We start from the raw sequence: 26,197 nt of genomic DNA on the forward strand, positions 1-26,197 counted from the left end.
ATAATTATTTTTTTAATAATATTTTAATGATAGGTCTTCTACTAAAAAATTCTTTTCCTGCATCACTCACATTAAAACAAACACTTAAGATTTGCACCTATGTGACCTAACATTACAGTTAACAATAAATTTTATATTATATTTTGGTATTACATACACAATTAACCACATTTCTAAGTTTTATAAAGTGAAACTTTTTCTCTTGTCTCTCAGAACATTTTTGTAGCCCTAGAAAGATCTCTCTATAACACAAGAGGTCAATGGTACATATTTCATTTAGGCAGTTGCTCATGATATCAGACACAATCCACCTTTGAACATCTTCCCTTGGATGATGGCAGACAACTTCTTCATATCTGGGATTCCTCATAACAATATTCCTTAATTTAGTGAAGCAAGGTGTATCCACTGAACCAGATATTTCCTCCAGATACACCTGCACTTCCGAGTCACATTTATAGCATCTTTCAGTGGTAGAGAAGCAGACTTTGAATTGCAACAGGCAGATGCTGGAAGTGAGCTCATAAAAATGCCAGTGATGCAAAATATTTGTTATTCCTTAGGCCCATATTGGCTTTTACAATGAAAGCTTATTCATTAGAGTCAAACAGGCCAATGGCCTTGCCTCAGTGGTAACACCGGTTCTTGTTATATCACCAAAGTTAAGCACTGTGAGTCTCGGCTAGCACTTGGATAGGTAACTATCCAGATCTGCCGAGTGCTGTTGGCAAGTGGAGTGTTTTCAGACCTTGTGGCTCCAATTGAAGAGCTACTTGATTGAGAAGCAGCGGCACTGGTCACGAAAACTGACTACGACTGGGAGAGTGGTGTCCTGACTGCATGCACCCCAGGATCTGCATCCGGTGAGGTCGACATGGTGGACGGTCAGTACCATTGAACCTTCAGGGTCTGTTTGGATGGTGTCCGTTTTTGTTAGAGTGAAATGTTTCTTCTACCTCGTGACCTTTTGATAGAGTTTGGCATAATACGAGGGCCATTCAGAAAGTAACCTCCGGTTGATTTAAAAAAATACACCAAGTTAAATAAAAATATTTTAATATATACATCTTACAACTACATCTTTGCACTATTTTTCTACATAGTCTCCATAGCGATTGAGGCACTTATCGTATCTCTTCACAAGCTTTGAAATTCCTTCTGCATAAAAATCACCCGCTTGTGCCTGGAGCCAGCCTGTGACCGCATCTTTGAGCTCTTCGTCGTCATCAAACTGCTGTGACCCGAGCCATTTCTTCAAATGCATGAAGAGGTGATAATCACTTGGCGCCAGGTCTGGGCTGTAAGGTGGATGGTTGATAACGTCCCACTTGAAGGACTCAAGAAGGGCCGTTGTTCTGCGAGCAGAGTGAGGACGGGCGTTATCGTGCAAAAAAACAATACCGGAAGTCAGCATACCACGGAGTTTGTTCTGTATAGCCCGTCGTAACTTTTTTATTGTTTCACAGTACACGTCTTGATTAATGGTCATACCACGTTCCATGAATTCAACCAACAACACCCCTTTGGCATCCCAAAACACCGTTGCCATCGGTTTTCTGGCAGAAAAATCTTGCGAGGCTTTTCTTGGTTTGGTAGGCGAATTTGAATGTGCCCACATCTTTGATTGTTCTTTTGTCTCAGGGTTCACATACTTAATCCAGGTTTCATCACCGGTCACGATTCTGTTTAACAATGGTTCTCCTTCGTCCTCATAACATGACAGATAGTCCAATGCAGAGGCCATTCTTTGAGTTTTGTGGTGGTCGGTAAGAATTTTGGGCACCCATCGTGCACAGAACTTACGGTAACCCAATCTTGCTGTCACTATCTCGTACAAGAGAGTCTTAGAAATCTGTGGAAAACCAGTAGACAACTCCGACATTGAGAAACGTCGATTTTCACGAACTTTTGCATCAACTGTCTGAACGAGTTCGTCAGTCACCAATCATGGTCTACCACTCCTCTCTTCATCATGAACGTTTTCTCGTCCACTTTTAAATAAACGTACCCATTCACGGACAACTCCTTCACTCATAACTCTGGTCCGTACACGGCACAAAGCTCACGATGAATAGCTGCTGCAGAATATCCTTTGGCTGTAAAAAACCTTATGACAGCACGCACTTCACATTTGGCGGGGTTTTCTATTGCAGCACACATTTCAAACTGCCACAAAAACTAAATTAGTGCAGGTATGACATTCACTCGACCACGGCTTGATGCCGACTGACCTGTTGAGTGCGTGAACGCACAGATGGCGTCGCTACTCCCCCCACAACCCGCACTGTGACCAATCGGAGGTTACTTTCTGAACCGCCCTCGTATAAAGCTGCCAAGAGCCAGGTGCACTATCGTGTAAGTATAGGTTCAGGTGCAGTAGGGGGAGGATGTTTGTAGATACCTCCTTAAAGGGCTGAACATGGATAGGCTCTTCAAGAAATACTTTCTTCTTTCTTAACAAGCAAATGATACTATTAACCTCAGGAGAATTATTTCTGACTTTCTGTGCTAGATAGTGTAGGCCATGGGCAAGCAAGGTGCAGTTGATCATAGTGTCACATAGTATTTTGACTGTTGTATTCATTTTTATCATATAGGTAGTACAGTCTGTCACAAACAGCAAAAATTTTTCATCTGTATCTTTTCCTGGCCATAGGATGTGTAGGGCATCCCTGACATCTGGGCTACAGTACTGTGATTTGTCTTCTCCAACACTTTACGCAGAGAGTTGTTTTCCTGGTGCCATCAACTCTTAATTTCCCAACCACAACATTGGCCACAACTCTACAGAACTGTCAGTCATCTTCTTGACTGAAAGCCAAATATTGTGGTCAACAATGTCTGTTTTAATATCAGCAATAAACTTCTCATACATGTATTTCAAATGATGTTTGCCCATTGTCAACTCCTATAATGTGGCCACTGATAATCTCCAAGAAGCCCTTAAAAGTGGGGTTCAGTAGCACCTTCTGTGGCATATTAAGCAACACTAAATACGTGCAAAAGTCTAGATTAAACCTGTCCATTGCACTACTTGTCATAGAGGAAATAAGCAGTTGATTCCGTCGTTTGTTCTACTTCTTAGTGTCACTCATAATGTGAGCTGCAGAATCTTTGTGGTAAAGGAGAAGTGACTTTATATTGTGGCTTATCCAAAATTAAAAAAAAAAAAAAGAATAGTAGGAAGATGGCAGTAACTAAACAATAAGAACGTGGTCATGTAATATGTCAACTTCAATTAAATTGTATGCGCATGTCAGTAAATTAATCTTAAATTTCCATTTGAAAACCTGAGGGATAAAGACTAGGAAGAAGCCTGGGAGATAGAACAAAGGACAAAGTAACCTGTGTTTATTTATGTGGTATTTACAGGCATGGCAAAAAATTACTGAGCCAGCAGATGTGAAATTGGAGTCTTCCACAATACACTTTCAGAAAGGATGAGATTTTGATGATTTCTGTTTAGGTGTGACAAAATTACCCTTAAAATGCATTACTCAGTGTGAGTCAACACATCACACAACATTACTTAATAACTACAAACATAAAAAGACTTGTGTCTGTGATTTGTTCCTCTAATATACCTCTCGTCTGTTGTTGGACAGCATTTAAGTAAAGGCTAGCTGGGTTATCCCAACAAAGTGGTGTGTAGACATATTCTCTGAGTGACAATACTATGACAATGTGTCGCACACAGTGTTGATTTCAGTGTGGGCTATACTTCTTATACCCTCTGACTACAAAAATAGTAGAATTAAGTGTCACCAATGCCGCATGGTGCAGACACTTTATCAAGTTATAAAAATGAGTGACACTGTGTCATACACATTCATGATTTCAGTGCAGTGTTTAAATTTATTTATTATGTGTTTGCTTGAAGTGATCAAATTTAACAGTATTGATTTTTCTTAGTATTAATTCAGAAAACCTGTATAAAAATTGTGTTTTTCTCAGGGAGAAAGATTTGTAAGGAAAATGTTCATATATGTAGTATCTGATGAACAAATAATTTATTTACTTTAGGTGCATTGCCCAGGAGATAACTCCATTTGACATCAAAGGAGTGAAAATATCCAAAACAAAGCAAGAGTCTTATCATTAGGTCAACACAAAGAGAGATGTTTCTAAGGTCAACAAACACTGAACTGAGCTTCTTGATTAGTTTGTCTGGGTTACCCAATTGGACCCCAAGGAATTTTACATGATCTGCTTCTCAGTGTATGATTGTTAACATCTAGTTCTGGTGTTAACAGGTCATTATTGCTCATTTGATATTGCATAATATGAGTTTTTGTGAGTTTAAACATATGTAGTTAACTGTGAACCACTTTTAGGCCATCTCAGCTATCATCTGAGCCGTGTCTGTTAAGTCTGACTTTCGAGCTGGATTAATATTCTAATCTAATCCCTTTTAACAATGACAATGTTGGAATTAAAATAATGTTTAACAAACCTCACTTCTGCAGTAAACTGGTAAGAAATAACTTTGTTGTGAAATCAGTGATTTTCTGTTAATACTAATGAAAATAATAGTAATGAAATTATAATAGTATAATTAATGTTGATTTTTTTTCCAAAAAGAAGTGTTTTATAATTTTGGAATTACAATATTTGAATGAAAAAGAACTCATTCACATTGTTACACAAACAAGCAACATGCTGACACCCACATAAATGTAAAGTAAAGTGACAAATAATATTACACAAGAAATATTAGTGGATCAGGTAGTGAATTGAATGTTCTTATCATGTACAAAATGAAAGTGTACCACAGTTCTATTTTGGAATAGATGTGATGTTACATGTTGTAGGGCACGAGCATTTGATGTAGTTGTAATATGTGCCATCTGATAATGAGCTTTACCATTTGAAGGCAGTAATGCCACAACTGAAAGTAATTTAAAGGATCTGGCCATGGTGTGAATTATTATTAAAATTGCACTTGCTCATACTGTGCCTTGTTGTGATGTGTCCCAAATTATTTGTTTCAATTTTCACTGTTGGTAAGGAGATTGCATTTTCACCTGCTTAAATATAATTTATAGTTACATTGAGGTTGATTGAATACACTATTGTTACTTCCATTTTATCACAGACAAATTATCAAAAGATGGCTTGATCCAGTACTTGATGTCAGATGAGAATGCACCTGTCTACTTGGACCGACTGGACTTGTACATGGACATGGACCAGCCATTGTCACATTACTACATTAACAGCTCCCACAACACGTACCTGACCGGCTTCCAGTTTCGTGGCAAATCCTCTGTGGAAATGTACCGCCAAGTGCTGCTTGCTGGTTGCAGGTAGGGTAATTTCACAGAGAACTGTTGCACAATTTATTTCAGTCACAGTGTATAGTATGATTTGAAAGCTTTAGTTAAATATATGGTTCAGCATCTATGTGTAACTTGTTTACGCTTTATTTCCACGAAGGAACATTGTGTGAGCACATATTTTAAATTGTCTTGGGCAGTTTATAATTTTGTAAAAGTTTAGCTTTAGTACAAATGTTTCAGCTGTATTAGTGCAAACTGAGAAAAAGAATCCAAAGGAGCACATCAACTCAGTAATTATCACATTTGCAATTTGTGGCCTACACAACTGCATTTTAGCAGTAATTTAACTGATCAACATTCACAGAAGGAAGGGAGGAAGATTAAGGTTTTAACGTCTGTCAACAAAAAAGTCATTGTGGATAAAGCATGTGTGCAGATTGGGGGAACAGTGGTGAAAGTAATCAGTTGTACCCTTTTGAGGGAACTGGGTGGCCAAAAGGGAATTTCAACTGCCTTCCTTGCAAATATGAGTCGAGTGTCTTACATCTGTCTCATATATTAATTCATCATGTAATAGAGACTGCAACTTTATGTAGAGATAATCACAGAGATTGCGTTCCTCAGTTCTTCTGCCTGTTGACTCAGTCTTGCCAGTTGCTCAGTTGTGGATTGTGATTTATTATTTCATAACATACATAAGCTAAATCATTTGATTCAGGTACATGAGACTGGTCTAAATTGTGGTAAAATTTCACCATAAATGTAGAACAGCTGATGTTAACAAACAGCATAATAATAATATTAATTTTGTTATATATACATACAGTAAAATATGTAGCTCTTAGTTACCCTGTGCTCAAATTATGTCATCCTCTATGAATTCTTATAATGAATAGCAGCATTTCTCCCACAGAATCTTCTGTAGCCTTGTTTCTAGAACCTCTGATTTTGTGTTAAATATGTTTTTGCCCATTAACTTGTTATATGTTGTCATTCCCATGTATTGTGGAGTTGCTGCATATAATTTCACTTGGTGAGTGGGTAGTATAAAATTATTTTTATTTCTCATGTTGTATGTGTGGTTAAAACAGTTCTCAAATAATTTTTTGTCTGCTTTGTTGGAGGATTTTAATTTCATAAACAGTTAAGATTCGAATTTTCCAAAATAATGAGTGATAAGATTCTCTTTGCTCTGCAGTAAAAGTTTATCTGATAATTTTCTTCTGCAGTTTGTGCTTTAGTAATAACAAATGCGATTTATGGAACATGGTACGAGTCCTGTCTGGAAAGTAAGGTCTGATCGGTCAAAAAATGGAAACTGCTGTGAAAATCAAAAATGTTTTATTTGCAACAGTTAGCTACACCTTACAGGTACTTCTCTACATTGTTGCAACTCTGATTTAGACATTGTCATAGCATTGTACCAACTTTCCAATACCCTTGTCATAGAAGGAAGCCGCCTGTGCTTCCTGGCAATTCTCCACACTGGTCTACAGCTCACTGTCTGTGCCAGTACATTGTTTTCATAGCTAGCTTTTCATGTGAGCAGAGATGAAACTGAGGGAGAGTCAGTTACGGGTTCTGTTGGGGATGATCAAACACATCGCATGGAAAACCTAGCAGGAGCATCTCCATTGCACCTTCAGAGTGCGGCCAAGAATTTTCATGCCAAGGGAAACGTGTGACAGTTATGTTGTGTAGGCTGCATAATCTCAGCGAAATCTAATAGTAGGGCTTCATACTTGCAGGAGACACCATTGTTCTAAGTATCTGTACATGCTCACTGTGCACTCAGAACTGAAAAGAGTGACGTGATGTGATTGATGGGCATACTAGAGACAGCCCAAAACATCTGTGAAAAAACGTCATTGGATTTTCTCTGTGGTTTCCATTTTGTACCCCATCGGACCTTACTTTCTGAATAGCCCTTGTACTTTATAAGAGAAACATGTGAGACACAATGAAGTCCATGTTGTGTATAGCATTGAACACATTGTCTGGGCAACAGTAATATGTTTCTTGCCAGCTGACCAGAGAACATAATGTGGCATGTGAATGGTATGGATGCACAATCTCTGAAATCGTATGCCTTGTGAGTGAAGATACATATCTACTCCCTTTCAGGGGTGATAAAATCACATACATATATAAAGACACTAGGCACAGAGAAATACATGGCACAGAAAAAGCAATGGTACAGAAAAAGCAACCCGGCAGGCATTAATGAGTAGGTGTGGAAGTGATGAGGGAGCGTCAGAGGCCATAGGGCAAGACCAGTGATAGTGTCTCCATAGCGACATCCTCCTCGAGGTCAGAGACTGTTGGAGATGACAGCTGCACAGGACCCAGCAATGGAGGTGGCGGCAAGTTCAGCATCAGGTGCATCAGGGGCTGCACTGGCAACAGCAGTCCAGGAGTTATGGTGGAGGGCGGTACCCCATACAGCAACCTGCCAAGCAGTGACACCTGTTACAGTGCAAACCGCACTGTCAACGACGCAGGAACAGGCATCTGTGACAATGGGGCGGGGTAGGTGGTGGGCTGTATGGAACAGACCGTGCTGTGCGAAGTGAGAGGTAGTCTGCCTGTCAGGAGTGCAGATGACGCAGAGGTACTGGCCCATGTGACACTCAAACCACCAGCCTAGACAGGTGCACCTGGCTGGAATTGTCACAGAGCTGGCAGTGCCAGCAGACATGGCATCAGATGCAGCAGGTGATCGAGGGTTCATAGTTGGTGTCCATGTAGCAGTTCTGCTGGGGTCTTGTCCCCCAAAGGAGTGCAGTGGTATGAAATCAAACGGACAGTCTACCACTAGCCTGAAAAAGATACAAATTCTCAAGAAACAAACTGTGGGCTAGTATCAGTAACCACAGTATACGCAAGTCCCTCAGTTGCAGAAATCTTAGACAGGGTCGAAATAGTGGCCACTGTGGGTATGAACGGACAATGCACCACATAGGGAAACTTGGAAGAGGTGTCCTCAGTGAGCCAATACCGATTTAAGAAGAGTGCAGCAAAATTTTCTGTAGACACTCCCATGGGTGCTGTGGTGTTGGCCAGGGAGGAAAATATGCCTGTGGACCTGCCTGTTGCTTAACACAGTGAGTGCAAGTGGCGATAAGCTACACAATGTCCCCATGTATGCCCAGCCAATACACAAGTTGGTGGGGCAAAGCTTTGGTGTGAGAGGCCCCCAACGACCAAAATGCAGGAGCTGCAGTACATTACAGCATAAGGAAGTAGGGATCACAACCCAGGAGCAGTGTCCTCAATAGCTAACAAAAGACACCGTCAAACACAGAAAGGTGGTACTGGAGGGAGAAATAATTACATAAGGGATCCGAGGTGTGGACCGGGTGTTTCTCTGGTCAATTGTGCTGTACAAAAGAGAGGACCCAAGTAAGTACAGGATCCGTGGTGACAGCTGACACTGCCATGGCACTAGTGATTGGAAAACCATTGATTGCATTCTGATTCTCAATATCTAAATAGAAACGAAGCAACTCATCTTGATTGAATGCCAGCTCTGGACCAATCGGAAGGCAAGATAAGGCATCGGCGTTGGAGTGTTGCGCTGCTGGCCGGTAATGGATCTGATAGTGATAATGGGTGAGGAAGAGAGCTCACCACTGCAAACGATGTGCTGCCGTGTCTGGCACAGAAGCCAAAGAGTTGAAAAGAGCAACCAATGGCTTGCGGTCCATGATTAAATGGAACTTTGAATCATATAAGGAGACGTGAAATTCTTAAGGGCAAACACAACTGCTGATGCCCCCTTTTCATTCTGAGAATACTGCAGGAGTTAACGAGTCTTGGAAGTGTAAGAAATGGGTCATTCAGATCTGTCTGCGTATTTGTGCACTAACACTGCACCAAGAATGTGATGAGTGACATCTGTAGCCAACATGAGGTGCTGACTTGGCTGGAAAGTGGCCAGGCATGGGGCAGATTGAAGCTTAGATTTAAGCAAAATGAACACGCAGTCACAAGAGGGGGACCAGAAAAAAGGCATATTTTTACACGACAGTGCATGCAGTGGCTGAGCAACAGTGAATGCATCCAGTAAAAACTTGTGGTAGTACAACTTTACCTAGAAATGCCTGCAATTCCTTAACAGAGGTCAGCAGCGGCCAAGCGGCAATTGCATCAACAGAGCTTGACTCCTGTGTGAGAAGCCTCAAAACCTAGGCACTCAATTGACAGCAGAAAAAATTGAGATTTGACAAGATTGCACATGAGACCCATAGACTGCAAAACAGAAAACAACAATTGGGAGGTTGCTAAGGTGGTGGTCTGTGGAAGAATCCAAAACAACAATATCATCAAGGTAATTGATGCAGCTGGGTACAGAGGCTGTCAGCTGTTCTAAAAAACGCCATGGGCATGCTAGTGACATCAAATGGCAAGCATTGATATTGGTATTGGCTGAAAGGTGTATTGACAATGAGAAGGTGCCTAGCGGCCTCATGCAAGGGGAGCTAGAGGCATACTTCTGACTGATCAGTCTTGGAAAGTAGTGGCCGCCTGACAATGTTTGTGTGCAACTCATCCCAATGGGGCAAACTGTATGTATCTATAACTGACTGTACGTTAACAGTGACACTGAAGTTGCCGCAGAGGCAAAGTTCACCCATCAGCATCTTAACACCGGCCTGTGGCAAAGCCCATTCTCTGGAAGAAGCAGGCCAAGTGACAGTTAGCAACATCAGACAGTCTAATTCGGCCTTGACAGAGTCATGCAGTGTGAAAGGCACCTGCCGTGCCCAGAAAAAATGAGGGCAGGCAGACTTTTTCATGGTAATGTGGGCCTGACATTCAGTAGGACAACTGAGCCAAGGGGAAAACAGAGATGAAAACTCAAAGCAGAGGGATTCCAGTTGCTGACACAGAACTTGATCTGACACTAAATTTACCTCAGTGGCAATGAAGACACCAAAAGTGTTAAATGCATCTGATCCAAACAGGTTTGCGGTAAGGGAATGATCCACAACAAGGAAGGTGAGAGGGTGAACAACAGATTTGTAATAGACAGGAGTGGAGAACTGACATAGGATCACAATCTGCTGTTTATTGTAGCTTACAAACTTCGATGAAACCTGTGTGAGGAGAGGGGAGCCCAAGTCCGCATACATTTGTGTGTTTACTAAAGTCACTGCAGATCATGTGTCCACTTGCATTTTAGTGGTTTATTAAACACACGCAAGTCAATAAACAATTTGTTCGGGTGAACAGTCATTGTAGAGATACTGTTTATATCCGTCAGTACTACTGTGTCCACCTTGTTTGAAGAGGAGTTACACACCAAGGCAATGTAGCCTTTCTTTTGATACATGTTGCAAACTGCCCAATGCTTAGGGCACACAGCATGCTCATGTTGGATGAGGCAGTATGGGCAAGACGGAAAAGGGGCATGCGGCCAATCGGCCAATGCTGTGACACGGCCTGTTACTGCTGTGGCCATAACTGATGCTGCCGCATGCAACGCTGGGTTGAAGGTTGTACTGCTGCAATGGCATTCCCGTCATCCTGAACACTTGTAGTGTGCCTAAGAGGGGTTGATTGAGCAACTTCCAATACCTCCCCCCTCCCCCTCCCCTCCCCCCCCCCCCCCCCCACCATGAAGAAATCTCATTGTCTGTAATCCATGACACTTCAAAGGACTGTGCTATATTGAGCACATCTGTAAGTGTCATATTCTCGCACTGTAAAGCTTTTTTTGTGGCCTTCCCTATCCAGGGCCAGACAAATAACAAATCATGAACTATGTGATCAGCATATGATTTGTGATGAGTACTAGTGAAAAATTTATGACGGCAGCTTAACCATGTAATTTTAGAGCCCGGGCTTCATAAGATTGTTTTCCACATTTCTGACAATTGTAAAATTCTACATGCATTGCAATAACATGTGTTCTGTCACAGTAATAGGTTAGAGAAGCTTGCACAATTCATCAAATTATAAGCTGGCTGGTTCTTGCAGAAGTGCAGGTTTGCATGACAACTGATACTTATGCAGTGACAACGAGGAAAGATAGAAAGCCCTACATTAGTTTACATCATTCATGCGAAAAACCTGGAAATGTTGGTGTAACTGTGTCTTGTAGGAGTCCCAATCTTCAGCTGGTTCATCATCTGGTGGAAAGAGTGAGAGTTGCACTGATGGGAGAGTAACCTGTTGCGAACATGCGTATGCCACTTGGTTTAGAGTGGTGGCGACAGCCTGCTGTTGTTCTGAAAAAGCTTGCTGCTTGGCAATGAGATGTTGGGATATTTCTTCCATTAAGACATTCATCAGATGATTTAACACTGACAGTAACACATGGAGAAATCATAACCCTTACTTATCGCCAAGTTTGCTATAGCAAGAACAAATGTGATTTATCTAATGTCTTACTTTATAGAGGAACACACAAGATACAATGAAGTACAGGGTGTGCGTAGCACTGAACACATTGACTGGACAACTGTAATAGTGGTTATAAAACAGGCCAAGCGCTTGTTTGTGATCACTTAAATAATACTGTTTCTTTGGCGACTCACCAGAGCACACCGGGGCACCAACCCAGGTGGCCTTTATAAGCGGACCTGTGAACTGTATAGACGTGCGATCTCTGAGATCATGTGCACCATGAGTGAAGGTACATCAGTTTCAATATTCAAGATATGCTGGTCCAGAAAATTGTACTGTATGTAATGACAGATTCAAAATATCTGTGGTATGCTATTTTTGTGTATTCATGTCAGTAGAATTTGCTAGTATTTGCATTGAAAATGCAAAGCTGCTTGGTCTCTTTGACAGGAATTCAGTATGTGTATTCCAACGGAGTTATGTATTCCAGCATAGTTGTCAACGCTCTAGAGACTGTACCGGACAATACAAGAAGTGTATGGATGAGTATTTGCTGCTAACAGAACAGATCTTCCTAATCTGTGAGTGATGTCCTTGACAAATGCAGCACTGTTGAGTATTTCCACAACTAATGGAATAAGTCACTGTAAGCTGGTGCCCTGCACATCATGATGCTCAGATGTTGATTGGGTCCATATGTTGCTGCTCAGTACCCTCCCATATGTGGTGATGGGTGATGTACTATGTTGGTGCGTAAACCAGAGTCCTGTTTATGTTTAAGATGTTGCAACAGAGTGAGCCACAATACAATATGCTACACTGTGTTTTACTAGCTTCCTGATTCGCTATTACTCTATTTCATCTTCCGTCAAGCACACCAGAAATATGTGCAGTGATTATAATATAAGATTTCATAAATTTTTATCCCTTACTTTTCTTGTTAGGTTCCAGGATTGTTGAGAGTTCTAACAGTTTGTTATTGAATGTTGAAAAGTAAAACACTGCTACACAATCCTACTCTCTTATCATGACTATAGATTGTATCTTGTAAGGAAGGGAAACTTAGGCTCAAAACATATAAACATATAAACATGCTGTACTTTACAATACACAATGCAGGCTTAAACAACTTACGTTAACAAGTCATTATTACAGGTCCTTCTCAAGACTAATGAACAGTCAACAAATTGGCTCAGCTGAGACTAATACTAAGAGGCAGCACTTTTATAGGCAAACATTTACTTATGAGAAAAACTTTGAAAAAAGTCTTCGTAACAAAATACGTGAAAATTTCTCTCTTTTGTGTACTGCAATAAATTCAACTGCGACAAATAAATTATATCTTTGAGTATGTAGTCAGAGATAACCCTCAACTGCTACAGAGTATTGGTAATTTAATTTGATGTTAATTTTTTTCTCCTAATATTGGCATGAGAAAAATTGATCTCTCTTTCTTTATAATATGATGTAACTAAGATCATATGGAAATATTTTCTTTTCTTGTAAAAATATCTCTCCTTAATTCAGAATATCTGTGACTTCGTTAGCTGGTCATAATATATTGCAATGATAATGAAGCCTCTGATTACCTGCAACTACAGAAAAGAATCACATAAACAAATGTTTGCATTCTAAACAAAATGCATTTCCCAATTAGCAGTGATTTTAATTCTTTTGCTTGCATTAATTATGTAATTATCTTTCTGTCCCCACTTTAACTATGTTAATAGCAAATTATGTGACCAACTTACATTTCACCAACCAAAGATATGAATACTCTCACTTTTTGTTATGTAATTCATATTAATTACTTTCCCCTATGGATTTTCTCCACCTTTAATAAAATTAACTCATCAGTAATGGTGACTCTAACATTCCTTTGCAAAATAGTAGTATTAGGTTTAGTTGATATGTAGTATCAAAATATTTCGATAAGAGACCATAAGTGTTACTATCTACTGAAATGAACTATTAACACAAATTTTTTATTTTAATTTACTCTTCTGCAATGCTATTATTTGAACTCTAGATGCTTCAGTACAGTTAAACATAGTTTGTATGCAAGTGCCAGAAAACAGTAAGCGGGGGAATCCTACATGCCACAGCCTATTTGGTCCTTGGAGCAAAGCTCTGTTTCTTCAGGTGTTGGCGTTTTGCAACCCACTACAATCCCTGAAATGAAATTTGGCCACTTGTCTTTAATAGTCCTTTAATAGTTAATCAAGTCTCAGTTTTGTTACATGCTGTTCACTTGATAGTTCCTCTTTACTGGGTTTTACGTTAAACATCGGTAAGAGCAGGATCAACTCAATTGTGGGAAAAGTCAATATTAACAAGCAAAGTAATTCCAGTCATAAATGCGCTAGCACCTGTAAATCAAACAATATGCACTCGAGTCAGTACCTTGGTCAAGACAGCACAAGACCGCCCAGTTCCCCACTAAACAAGAACAACAACCCAATAACCTGTGGGAGCACTTTCAGCCAACTAGCAAGATGACATGGACAGAATTCAGATAACTTCTGATACAATTTGTGACACCAGTAACTACAACCATATGAATATTTCGCTACTACAGTTCCTTCCACACAAACCATTAATCATTACTTTGGCCCACAAAATACTATTAGTCAATAAAGATCTCTCTTGTCAGTACTAAACAGTTCATCCTACAGTGGAATCTTATTTGGAAACCACTATCACCCAGTTTGGTTTTGATGCTGTCATTATTTTGTATCAATGATGTCTACTAACCCAGTACAGTGTTCAAAGGATAGACCATTCTTGCAGCCAGTCAAATACATTTCTGTGTTTGGTACAAATAAAAGAAAGGGAAAGACAGGATGGAATAACAATATGAATAGATTGTTACTCACCACATATAGAGAGTGTTGAGCATCCAAACGGCACATTTAAAAATGGACTGTTAGGTTTGCTGTCAGACAAAGTGCATTGTCAGATGTTCGTAACACACATCTTCCATTGGAGTGTACAGTGATGTGGAAGGACAGGATGTTTGACTGTCCAGTGGCGTTTTAGGAGGCTGTGCTGGAAGGGTGGATGAAGGAGAGGAGTGAAGCACACATGGGGAAAGGAAAATTGAGGAGCGCTTTGGAGGAAGAAGGCATATCTGTGGCTGAATTGGGAATATGGAAGGGTATTTGAGGCATGTGGAGGACTAGCAAAGGTTGTGATCAGTGGGCCGGGAGGCGGGGTTACGATGAGAATGAAGAATACGTTGCACCTGCACACTGTAGAAGTGCTGGTATTGGTGGGGAGAATCCAAATGGCATAGCACATGAAGCAGTTGTTAAAGTCAAGCACATCATTTTGCGTGGCATGCTTTGCAGCTGGGTGGTCCAGCTGTGTCTTGAACACATTTTCGCAGCTGCAGGCAGATGGCTTGTTAGTAGTGATGCCTATATAGAATACTGTACGGCAGTTGCAGCTAAGTAGGTGAAGCACATTGCCGATTTTACAGATTGCCCCATCTTTGATGCAGTAGAAAATGCTTGTGTTAGCAGCCACGTGGTCTACCGGCTTCTCTCTCTTTTGTCAGAATGGCAATATACTAATCACCATTATTAGGTATTAACCCTACTTACACAATACTAATTTTTTTATTTCTTCTTTCAACCGATCTTCTTGCAAATTACTCTAATTATTCACAGGTGCATTGAATTAGACTGTTGGGATGGAACGAGGGATGACGAAGAACCAATAATAACACATGGCAGAGCAGCATGTACAGATATTTTGTTCAAGGTGATTCCAAACTTTTCAAAGATTTTATTGTAACTAAGTTTGACATAGAAAAGATGAACAAGTTATGTGTTCTTATATTATTTTATACCTAAGTACATTGTTTATAAATTGCTGTTTCGTATGTGTTGTAACAGTTGAGCTTGGCACATGTTTATCTATTTATTTGTTTATTTACTGTGCATATAACAATCAGTTTTTGGGCATTGTCATAGCTTTAATTTATATACATGATGAGATACAAGGTTGTGCTATTTGTAATTCTCTTATGATATAAAAGTGGAATACATACCTTAATATCAAAAGTGAGGGTCAGAAGTTATGTTTTATGTTTAAAAGACAAATTTGTTGCTAAGTACACTAACAGTTTTACAAGTGCACATTAAAATTTGATATCTTCTATTGAATGTAAGTGTTTCTCTGTTAAAAGGTGCTTCTTTACGGTATTTAAATCAGTTATCTTAAAATAAGATAGTAGTCTATTGTAAAAAAAAGTCCCTTTTGTATGTCGATTGCATCTGCAGCCTTTTTACTATGTATGATTCTGTGAAAATTTTCACTTCCCCGTATGTTGTAGTTATGCACGTTGCTGTTCATTACATTATGTACTGGATATAGTTTCACAAACATCATTGTCTGCTGGATATACATAGGTAGAGGGTCAGTATCTTATATTTTTTGAAAATTTCGTTACAAGGTTCTCTCTTGTTTACCTTAGCTACCATGCATACTGACTCTTTTATAATCTAAAAGGCTTGTCTACATAGACTGCTGATGCAAATTTATCGGTCCAAAAATTTTACCTTAAGGGATCATGGTTCTGGAATGCTGAGACCCGTTTTAATATGTACATTCTTATACTGACTTTCTTACAAATATAACCTAATGTGCTCCTTCCAACTCCGGTGTTTATCCAGTATTAATCCCAAAAAATTGTGTTTGTTTATATGGCTGAATGCCGGCAGAAGTGTAAATTGAGCAACATTTATATTTAGAGCATAATTAAAAAGGAATTTTGTTGTCATTGTCTTTTCATCATTGACAAGCAGCTTATTTGCAGTAATAAACAAATATTAAATGGATAGCTTGCTACTTATCACATAGACGAGACACTAAATGGCAGCCAGGCACATTGAAAGAAGACTTTTCGATATTGTCAGCTATTGGGCCAGTCTCACATATCTTCCCACTACCACCTACTCCACTCCCGTCATAGACATCTCCTATCCCATCAAAGTTAGGATTGCCTGTGAAATCAACTATGCGGCCTACCAACTAGACAGCAACCACTGTGTGGTATTCTACATGGATATGGCCACCAACAAACTGTCTGTCTGCATTAATGGTCATTGCCACCCAGCATGATGTGCTTGACATCAGTGACTGCTTCATGATCCATACCATCTTGATTATTCCCATCAACACCAACTTTGCACAGGTGGGAACTCTCCCTGCAATATATCTTCATTCCTGTACCCCATGGTCTCAGCCATTGCTAGTTCCTGTCCTCCATCTGTCCCTGTCCCTTTCCCTGATTCCACTCCAGTTTCTTACACACAAGTTCTATCTCCTCCCCCCTCCTCGCCCCCCCCCCCCCCCCCCCCCCCGTACAACAGTGGACCTGCATAAAACTTCCCCTTCTCTGCTCCTCTACTGTCTTTTCACCCCCACATAGCAGTCAAACATCCTGTCCTCACCACATCCATGCTCACTTCCATAGGCAACACTACAGAATCTTCCCTACCCCCACTACCTTCTCCAGCCAAGATCACTGCTCACCATAGTTGGGCCTCAGCTTCCAGATACAACAATGACCATGTATGAAAATGTGTGTGTTTTGTCTACATTGGATGAGGAACTTAGTGCAATAGCTAATAATATCGAGCAGTCTTCTTTCAGTATGTCTGTCTTCCACAGAACACCTCCTCTATGTGGTAAATAGCAATCTATCCATTTCATGTTGTATTCCATCATGGATTTTCCATTGTTTTATTTGCAGTAATGTAAGTTCACTGACTACTGCAATTGATTTCACTACTGTTGACAGCAGCTTGCAAATCTCTGCCCCAGCTGATAATGGATGTGTCATCCATACAACTTACATCTTTGCAATTTTGTTGTTAAGTTAAATCATTAAAAATGCTCTAAATACCTTTCTGAGGCATGCCACATTGAAACATCCTGTAGGTTGATTTGGTCATTACTGACTGTGCATTCTTTTAATGAATTAACTTAACACACTGTTTCCAGGCTTTTAAATAGAAGGCAAATAGTTTTAAGACTACTCCTTATATCTCATACTCTTATCATTTATGTGATAAACAGTATGATTCATAGTATTAGAAGTGGCAGAACTCACACATAAAAGACTGTTGTGATTGGCAAGTTTTCGGAGCCAGTGGTTCCTTCTTGAGGCAGAAGGGTTGAAGGGGAAGGAAGAAGAGTGAAGGAAAAGGACTGGAGAGGTCTAGGAAAAGGGGTTGATTTTGGGAAAGTTGCCCAGAACCACAGGCCATGGGAGACACCATATGGGATGAGAAGGAAAGACTGATTGTTGGGGACTGCATTGGATGAGATTTGAAAACCTGAGAGCTTAAAGGTGGAAGACAGGGTAATGTGCAAGACAGATATTACTACTAAAACTTCATGCATGAGTTAATAAGAGTGAGAAGCTAAGTGCATTATACGTAATAGAGGTAGGAGGAGGCAGTGAAAAATAGATGGGAAAGACAATGAAAGATGTAGGAAACTAGAACGGAGTGAAGCAAAGAGTAGTTACAGGGAAGAAAAGTTGTCATGACTTTGGCACATGTTTCACCACACACTCCATGTGGAGTCTTCCACCAGACACCAGCTTCTCAGAACTCTGCAAGTTGGAACTAGCACTAAAACATGTCCTTGGTTCTTGCCACCCACCTGGCCTTAATTTATGTTTATTTCTTCCATCTCAGCTTTTCTTCACTGTAACTACTCTTTGTTTCACTTTGTTTTAGTTTTCTACATATTTCATTGTCTTTCCCATCTATTTTTCACTGTCCCCTCCCACTTCTATTACGTACAGTGCATATGCCTTATCAGTCTTATTAACTCATGCTTGATGTTTTAGAAGTAATCTCTGTCTTGCATATGACCCTGTCTTCCCTTCAAGCTCTCAGGTTTTGAAATCTTGCCCGATGCAGTCTCCAACAATGTCTTTCCTTCTCATCCCATTCAGTAAGTCTCCCCTGACCAACGGTTCTGGGAGACTTTTCCAAAATCTACCCCTTTTCCCAGACCTCTCCAGTCCTTTTCCTTCACCCTTCTTCCTTCTCCTTCAACCCTTCTGCCTGAAGAAGGAGCCACTGGCTCCGAAAGCTTGCCATTCACAACAGTCTTTTAAGTGCGTTTTCTGCCGCCTCTTGGTGAGTAGATTTTTTTATCCATCCAATTAAAATAATTTTATCATTAATTGATTGTTTTCATTGTTATACTATTAGAAGTGTTATTCATATCCAGGAAGTTGCCTTTTACATTGTTTCCATTACCCAGTTTGTTTAATGTTCATGTGTAAAAGTTGCTATTAGCGTTACAGTAGATCTCTCATTCCTAAGGCTAGGCTGTAAATTATAGAATAGATTATATTTGATGAAATGTGCCTCTGTTTGATTCAATATTACTTTTTGTAGCAGACGGCCAAGTTCTGTAGTTAACAACTATGACTGTAGGCAATGCACATATGTATGTTCAGCTCTTTCCAAAAGATTCTGTGGAGCAAGGTGTTATCACATCAGATATAATTTCTGGGCTATTTGTGTGTCAAATTTGCCATTTTATCATCAGATCATTTTGTGTTCTGGAACATTAGAAGTCAGTAATTTCCTGCTGAATCTTTTTCACTTGCTTCGGAACATTGGGAGTCGCATTTTACAAATCCTCAAGTCTCATTTAAAGCCAGTTCTTGAAACTTTAATGCAGTTCTTATAACTATCCTAATTATCAAATAAAATTGCTCCACATCTTTGTACAGAAAAATCAGAAAGTCACCTGTGATTGGATAGTTTTTTGTGTCAGTCATTTTTTCCTTTTTATACACTGGTAGAATCTTAAGTGATTTTCAAGAGGTCAGGAAATTTCCATCGTAGAGGAAGGTATTTATTTTGTGTGTCAGTGACTTAGTAACCCTCTTCTGCATTTCTTTAGCAGTTTATGTGAAATGTCACCCCAGCTACAAGACATATTAGCTCAAATTTTTTAGATGATTACTATGATATCTTTCTCAGTAATGCCTTGTCTAGTGTATTCCAAAATGAGGGCCCAGTCATACAGTTCAGTTGTGCCAGTTGTACTGAAGTTTTGTACAAACTTCTGTCATGCTTCTTCTGGGTCACTTATTATTTCAAGTGCTTTCTTTTCATGTTATGCTGTTTTGTTCACAATGTTTTGTTTTTTCCCACAGTCTTTGTAGATTATGTTCTGGGCTGTTTTACTAACACAACTGGAATTGGTTATTTGAAAGGCATATTACCAAATTTTAAGTTTAGTAAAGGTGTGTCTGCAATTTTTCATAAGTTCATACTGTTTTAAAAGTATTGTAATATAGTTCCTTTGAAGCATATGTAACAATATTTCATGGTCTTTTTCAGTTCAGTGATCAGGAGGGAACTTCTCAGCACTATCATTTAGAGCTTTATTTAGTTCTTTTATTGTAGGACATGTTTAAAGTTTTATTGAATAGCTTATAAAACATCTCCCATTTCACATTCAGAACAGTTGTTGTGTCTGCATTACATACACTAATCTCTATAGCAAGGGTTCTGTGCTCAGATATGTGGTTTTCTAAAGTTATTAGGTGTGCTGCCTCCTTTCATATCTTTGTGGGAACATGATCAATGCATGTCTGCACATCTGTATAAATTCTTGTTGTTGCTGAGCTGTAATACTCTCATAACTCAACATAATACAAATACTTAATGTTATTATTTAATGATTCTATGTCAATGTCTCCAACAAACAACACAACTTGTGGTGTTCTTCTCATTTTTTAAGGAAAAAAAAACCTTATAGTCTCCAGTAAGTCCTCTAGACAAGTGTTTCTTGACTGCCATGTTGTGACACATTAGTATGTCGTTATTACATGTCAGGTGCATCACAAGATTTTTAATGTCTTAATATCTGACAAAATAATTTTTAAAGCCTTAATGTCATATAAAACATCTATAATAAAAAAATTATCACCAAATCATTTCTTGGAGTAGCCCAATTTGCAAGAAATGCCTTACATTCCTATTCAAGAGTCTTATGAAATAAGTTTGTAAAACATACCTCATGGTCGTTCCATAAAAAAAGAAAAAAAAAAAATATGATGTGACTTACCAAACAAAAGCGCTGGCAGGTCAATAGACACACAAAAAAACACAAACATACACACAAAATTCAAGCTTTCACAACCAACAGTTGCTTCGTCAGGAAAGAGGGAAGGATAGGGAAAGACGAAAGGATGTGGGTTTTAAGGGAGAGGGTAAGGAGTCATTCCAATTGCGGGAGTGGAAAGACTTACCTTAGGGGAAAAAAGGACAGGTATACACTCACACACACACCCATATCCATCCGCACATACACAGACACAAGCAGACATTTGTAAAGGCAAAGAGTTTGGGCAGAGATGTCAGTCGAGGCGGAAGTACAGAGGCAAAGACGTTGTTGAAAGACAGGTGAGGTCTGCTTGTGTCTGTATATGTGTGGATGGATATGTGTGTGTGTGTGTGTGAGTGTATACCCGTCCTTTTTTCCCCCTAAGGTAAGTCTTTCCGCTCCCGGGATTGGAATGACTCCTTACCCTCTCCCTTAAAACCCACTTCCTTTCGTCATTCCCTCTCCTTCCCTCTTTCCTGATGAGGCAACAGTTTGTTGCGAAAGCTTGAATTTTGTGTGTATGTTTGTGTTTGTGTGTCTGTCGACCTGCCAGCAGTTTCATTTGGTAAGTCACATCATCTTTGTTTTTAGATTTTTAGATATATTTTTCCTACGTGGAATGTTTCTCTCTATTATAACCATATATATATATATATATATATATATATATATATATATATATATATCAAAAACCTTTCACCTGACTCCATCAACCTCCTGATCCCACCGACACCCCGCACCCCTACCTTCTACCTTCTTCCTAAAATTCACAAACCCAATCATCCCGGCCGCCCCATTGTAACTGGTTACCAAGCCCCCACAGAACGTATCTCTGCCTACGTAGATCAACACCTTCAACCCATTACATGCAGTCTCCCATCCTTCATCAAAGACACCAACCACTTTCTCGAACGCCTGGAATCCTTACCCAATCCGTTACCCCCAGAAACCATCCTTGTAACCATTGATGCCACGTCCTTATACACAAATATCCCGCACGTCCAGGGCCTCGCTGTGATGGAACACTTCCTTTCACGCCGATCACCTGCCACCCTACCTAAAACCTCTTTCCTCATTACCTTAGCCAGCTTCATCCCGACCCACAACTTCTTCACTTTTGAAGGCCAGACATACCAACAATTAAAGGGAACAGCCATGGGTACCAGTATGGCCTCTTCGTACGCCAACCTATTCATGGGTCGCTTAGAGGAAGCCTTCTTGGTTACCCAGGCCTGCCAACCCAAAGTTTGGTACAGATTTATTGATGACATCTTCATGATCTGGACTCACAGTGAAGAAGAACTCCAGAATTTCCTCTCCAACCTCAACTCCTTTGGTTCCATCAGATTCACCTGGTCCTACTCCAAATCCCATGCCACTTTCCTTGATGTTGACCTCCACCTGTCCAATGGCCAGCTTCACACGTCCGTCCACATCAAACCCACCAACAAGCAACAGTACCTCCATTACGACAGCTGCCACCCATTCCACATCAAACGGTCCCTTCCCTACAGCCTAGGTCTTCGTGGCAAACGAATCTGCTCCAGTCCGGAATCCCTGAAGCATTACACCAACAACCTGACAACAGCTTTCGCATCCCGCAACTACCCTCCCGACCTGGTACAGAAGCAAATAACCAGAGCCACTTCCTCATCCTCTCAAACCCAGAACCTCCCACAGAAGAACCACAAAAGTGCCCCACTTGTGACAGGATATTTTCCGGGACTGGATCAGATTCTGAATGTGGCTCTCCAGCAGGGATACGACTTCCTCAAATCCTGCCCTGAAATGAGATCCATCCTTCATGAAATCCTCCCCACTCCACCAAGAGTGTCTTTCCGCCGTCCACCTAACCTTCGTAACCTCTTAGTTCATCCATATGAAATCCCCAAACCACCTTCCCTACCCTCTGGCTCCTACCCTTGTAACTGCCCCCGGTGTAAAACCTGTCCCCTCCCACCACCACCTACTCCAGTCCTGTAACCTGGAAGGTGTACACGATCAAAGGCAGAGCCACGTGTGAAAGCACCCACGTGATCTACCAACTGACCTGCCTACACTGTGACGCATTCTATGTGGGAATGACCAGCAACAAACTGTCCATTCGCATGAATGGACACAGGCAGACAGTGTTTGTTGGTAATGAGGATCATCCTGTGGCTAAACATGCCTTGGTGCACGGCCAGCACATCTTGGCACAGTGTTACACCGTCCGGGTTATCTGGATACTTCCCACTAACACCAACCTATCCGAACTCCGGAGATGGGAACTTGCTCTTCAATATATCCTCTCTTCCTGTTATCCACCAGGCCTCAATCTCCGCTAATTTCAAGTTGCCGCCACTCATACCTCACCTGTCATTCAACAACATCTTTGCCTCTGCACTTCTGCCTCGACTGACATCTCTGCCCAAACTCTTTGTCTTTAAATATGTCTGCTTGTGTCTGTATATGTGTGGATGGATATGTGTGTGTGTGCGAGTGTATACCCGTCCTTTTTTCCCCCTAAGGTAAGTCTTTCTGCTCCCTGGATTGGAATGACTCCTTACCCTCTCCCTTAAAACCCACATCCTTTCGTCTTTCCCTCTCCTTCCCTCTTTCCTGATGAGGCAACAGTTTGTTGCGAAAGCTTGAATTTTGTGTGTATGTTTGTGTGTCTGTCGACCTGCCAGCACTTTCATTTGGTAAGTCACATCATCTTTGTTTTTTTTTTATATATATATATATATATATATATATATTGTTTGTGTTCGATTTTTTGCATCTAGGGAAAAAACCAAACATAGGGATGTCACAAAAGTTTGAAATATACTTTTGTGTGCACCAAAGGAACACAAGGTTGAGAGATGCGGCTCAATTAAAAAATTCTTCAATGTTGCTTCCATATGAGCTATACAGGGTTGATATAATCTGGCTGTTTTTCTGTAGTTTTAAATTTATTTTTGCCACAGGTACCACTTTGGTACTCAGATCATCAACACATTTGATATTTTCACATGCTGTATCATTTCTGTTATAAATACCTAAACTACCACCTTTGTGTGTCTTCCTACAGAACAATCTATAAAGAACTATCTATAAAGAAAAGTGGTTTAGTTTCATTTAGAAACATTCCTAAATGCTCTTCTTTATTTGTTACATACTGGACTTTCAGTTAAGTTATTTTAACTTTGCATCCTAAGGTAGCAGAATCACCTCTAGGGATTAATTTTCTGTGCTTTACCCGAAAAAACTATACCCATGGAGAATTTTGCTTAAGTCATATTTTACTGTGATAATTCCACTTTTCCTGTCACACAGAATACTTTTGCAATCATAATTTAGGTGCATTCCATGTATGAGATGTAAGTGTCCGCCCAGTTTACCTATATCTACTTTTATACATGTTCCAGACGAAGTCACATCTATTTCATTTTCATGTTAATTTTTTATCTGTCCATATTGACCCAGGAATTGTATGTTAGGTCATACCAATGAGGTAACATTGTATTTACTTTTAAGAATTTTTGCAGATTTGTTAACTAATTTTATGATGTGTGAACTGGAAGTGATTTTTCTGACAGGATGTCATACATGCAATACGGGACACTGCGTTTGTGACATCGGAGTACCCCGTCATCCTGTCTCTTGAGAACCACTGCAACAAGGCTCAACAGTACAAACTAGCCAGATACTGCAATGACATCCTGGGTGATCTGCTGCTCAAGGAACCACTCCCAGATTTTCCGGTGAGGCCTTCTCCAAGTATTATACTAGTAAAACTAGAAATAATTACCTTTGCTTATGAGAACACAATCAGTTCCACTATAAAAACACAAATGAAGGACAGGCAGTGAAAAGGTCACAAAAATTTTTGAGTGTTTTTCTAAGAAGATGTCATCAAATAGACTGAACAGAATACTGCAATTTTGTATGAAGTTGTATTTATTTATTTATCTTTTTATCCAGGGACCATCTGACAACAATATAGGATTTGTCATTGCAATCCAATGACAATAAATAGCTCCAAAATATGCATACATGTAGAATATATAAGAATATTTTAATGAGGATAGGACACGTGGGCTTTATTGAAGGAACCATCCTGGAATTTGCCTGAAATGAATCAAGAAAATCATGGAAAACTTAAACCACAATGGCCTGACAGTAAAAAAGCTCCACCCTTCCAAGTATGAGGTCAGTGTCTTTGACAACTGCACATCCTAATTTCGTGGGTGGAATATAAAAAAGTAGGTTTGAACTGTATCTTTGCATCTCTCTTCACTGTCACTGCATTTGTGCTAGCTGAATACCTGATTAAATGTCATTTGAGAACCACTAATGCTAGGCTAATGATACCTACTGGTGAATCCAAGACCACGGATATACTATTACGTCCCTTGCATTCCCTTTCATCTTATTAGAAAACTGACTCCAGGCTACTAAACATGCTGCTATGCCCCATACTTGTCTCCATGTCCTCCCTTCAGTCCATCGGGAAGAGTGAGTCAGCATTGCTCTCACAATAAGTGACATGTTGAACTCAGAAGAATGATGAAACGTTAGTATTAAGCACTATAGATTTTGATACATTGTAATGTGACATGGTGTTGTAGTTGTTCTCTACTCTGAATCCCCAAAGTTATCTTTAATTTTGTAGTGTGAAGTGTGTTTAGTTGCTGATGTATTTTCCTATAGTTTTTACATCTTTGGGAATTTATTATGTGATTTTATTCTTCCTTTCTTTTGTTTCCTTGGCACTTATCCCTTCTAGTACAGGGTTATTGTTACTTAACTTTGTGGTAGGATTCCGTGCCATTTATGATACCACAGTCATCAAGGTAACCTAAGGGAGGGTAGTCTTGTGCAAATTCTGTCTGTTCATGCACATGCAAATTTTTGTTCTAAGTATTATCATATTTTAACTGCATGTGTATTCTCTGAAGTGTAATTTGGGCACCAGCCCAGCATTTATCAACACTGGTGTGTATGACTTCATACACAATGGTAGGGAGGTTTGGGCCACAGAGTTGTGTGGCAACTGTTGCCATAGGAGAGTTGGAGAGGAACAGAAATAATTAGTGAAAAAGTCAACACAACAAACAGAATATTTACTTAACTTGTATTTCTCCAAGTGAAAAAAAGACTCAATACAAATAATGCAGCAAGATACAGAATGTCCAGCTATCACAATGTCAACAGGCTCCCTGAAGTAAGCACAAACAAATAAAGTCAGAGCCGTGACTAGGTAGCATCCACATAGCGTCACACGGTGAAGTGACTCCGAGACACGGGGGCTGAGTGGCTGCTGCCGGCCATCCTGTATCACAGCTGCAAAGGGTGCTTGTAGTCCAGAGTTACGTGAGGTGTGCCTCAGTGGGTGTGCACCATTGGGTTCACCACAGATCTTGCACGACCACTATCAGCATCTAAGG

The 26,197-nt window shown here is 40.1% G+C and overlaps 1 protein-coding gene across 1 annotated transcript in view; it reads left to right on the forward strand.

Moving 5' to 3' along the window:
• LOC124804976 (1-phosphatidylinositol 4,5-bisphosphate phosphodiesterase-like) overlaps nucleotides 1-26,197 on the forward strand; it is a 543,720-nt gene that overhangs the window by 229,991 nt on the left and 287,532 nt on the right. Inside the window, exons 9-11 of the mRNA XM_047265367.1 lie at nucleotides 5,096-5,306; nucleotides 15,302-15,395; nucleotides 24,347-24,511. Of these exons, the coding sequence (XP_047121323.1) occupies nucleotides 5,096-5,306; nucleotides 15,302-15,395; nucleotides 24,347-24,511 (470 nt within the window). The remainder of the gene's footprint in view (nucleotides 1-5,095; nucleotides 5,307-15,301; nucleotides 15,396-24,346; nucleotides 24,512-26,197) is intronic.

The sequence above is a fragment of the Schistocerca piceifrons genome, chromosome 7, assembly GCF_021461385.2.
Source record: "Schistocerca piceifrons isolate TAMUIC-IGC-003096 chromosome 7, iqSchPice1.1, whole genome shotgun sequence".
NCBI lineage: Eukaryota > Metazoa > Arthropoda > Insecta > Orthoptera > Acrididae > Schistocerca > Schistocerca piceifrons.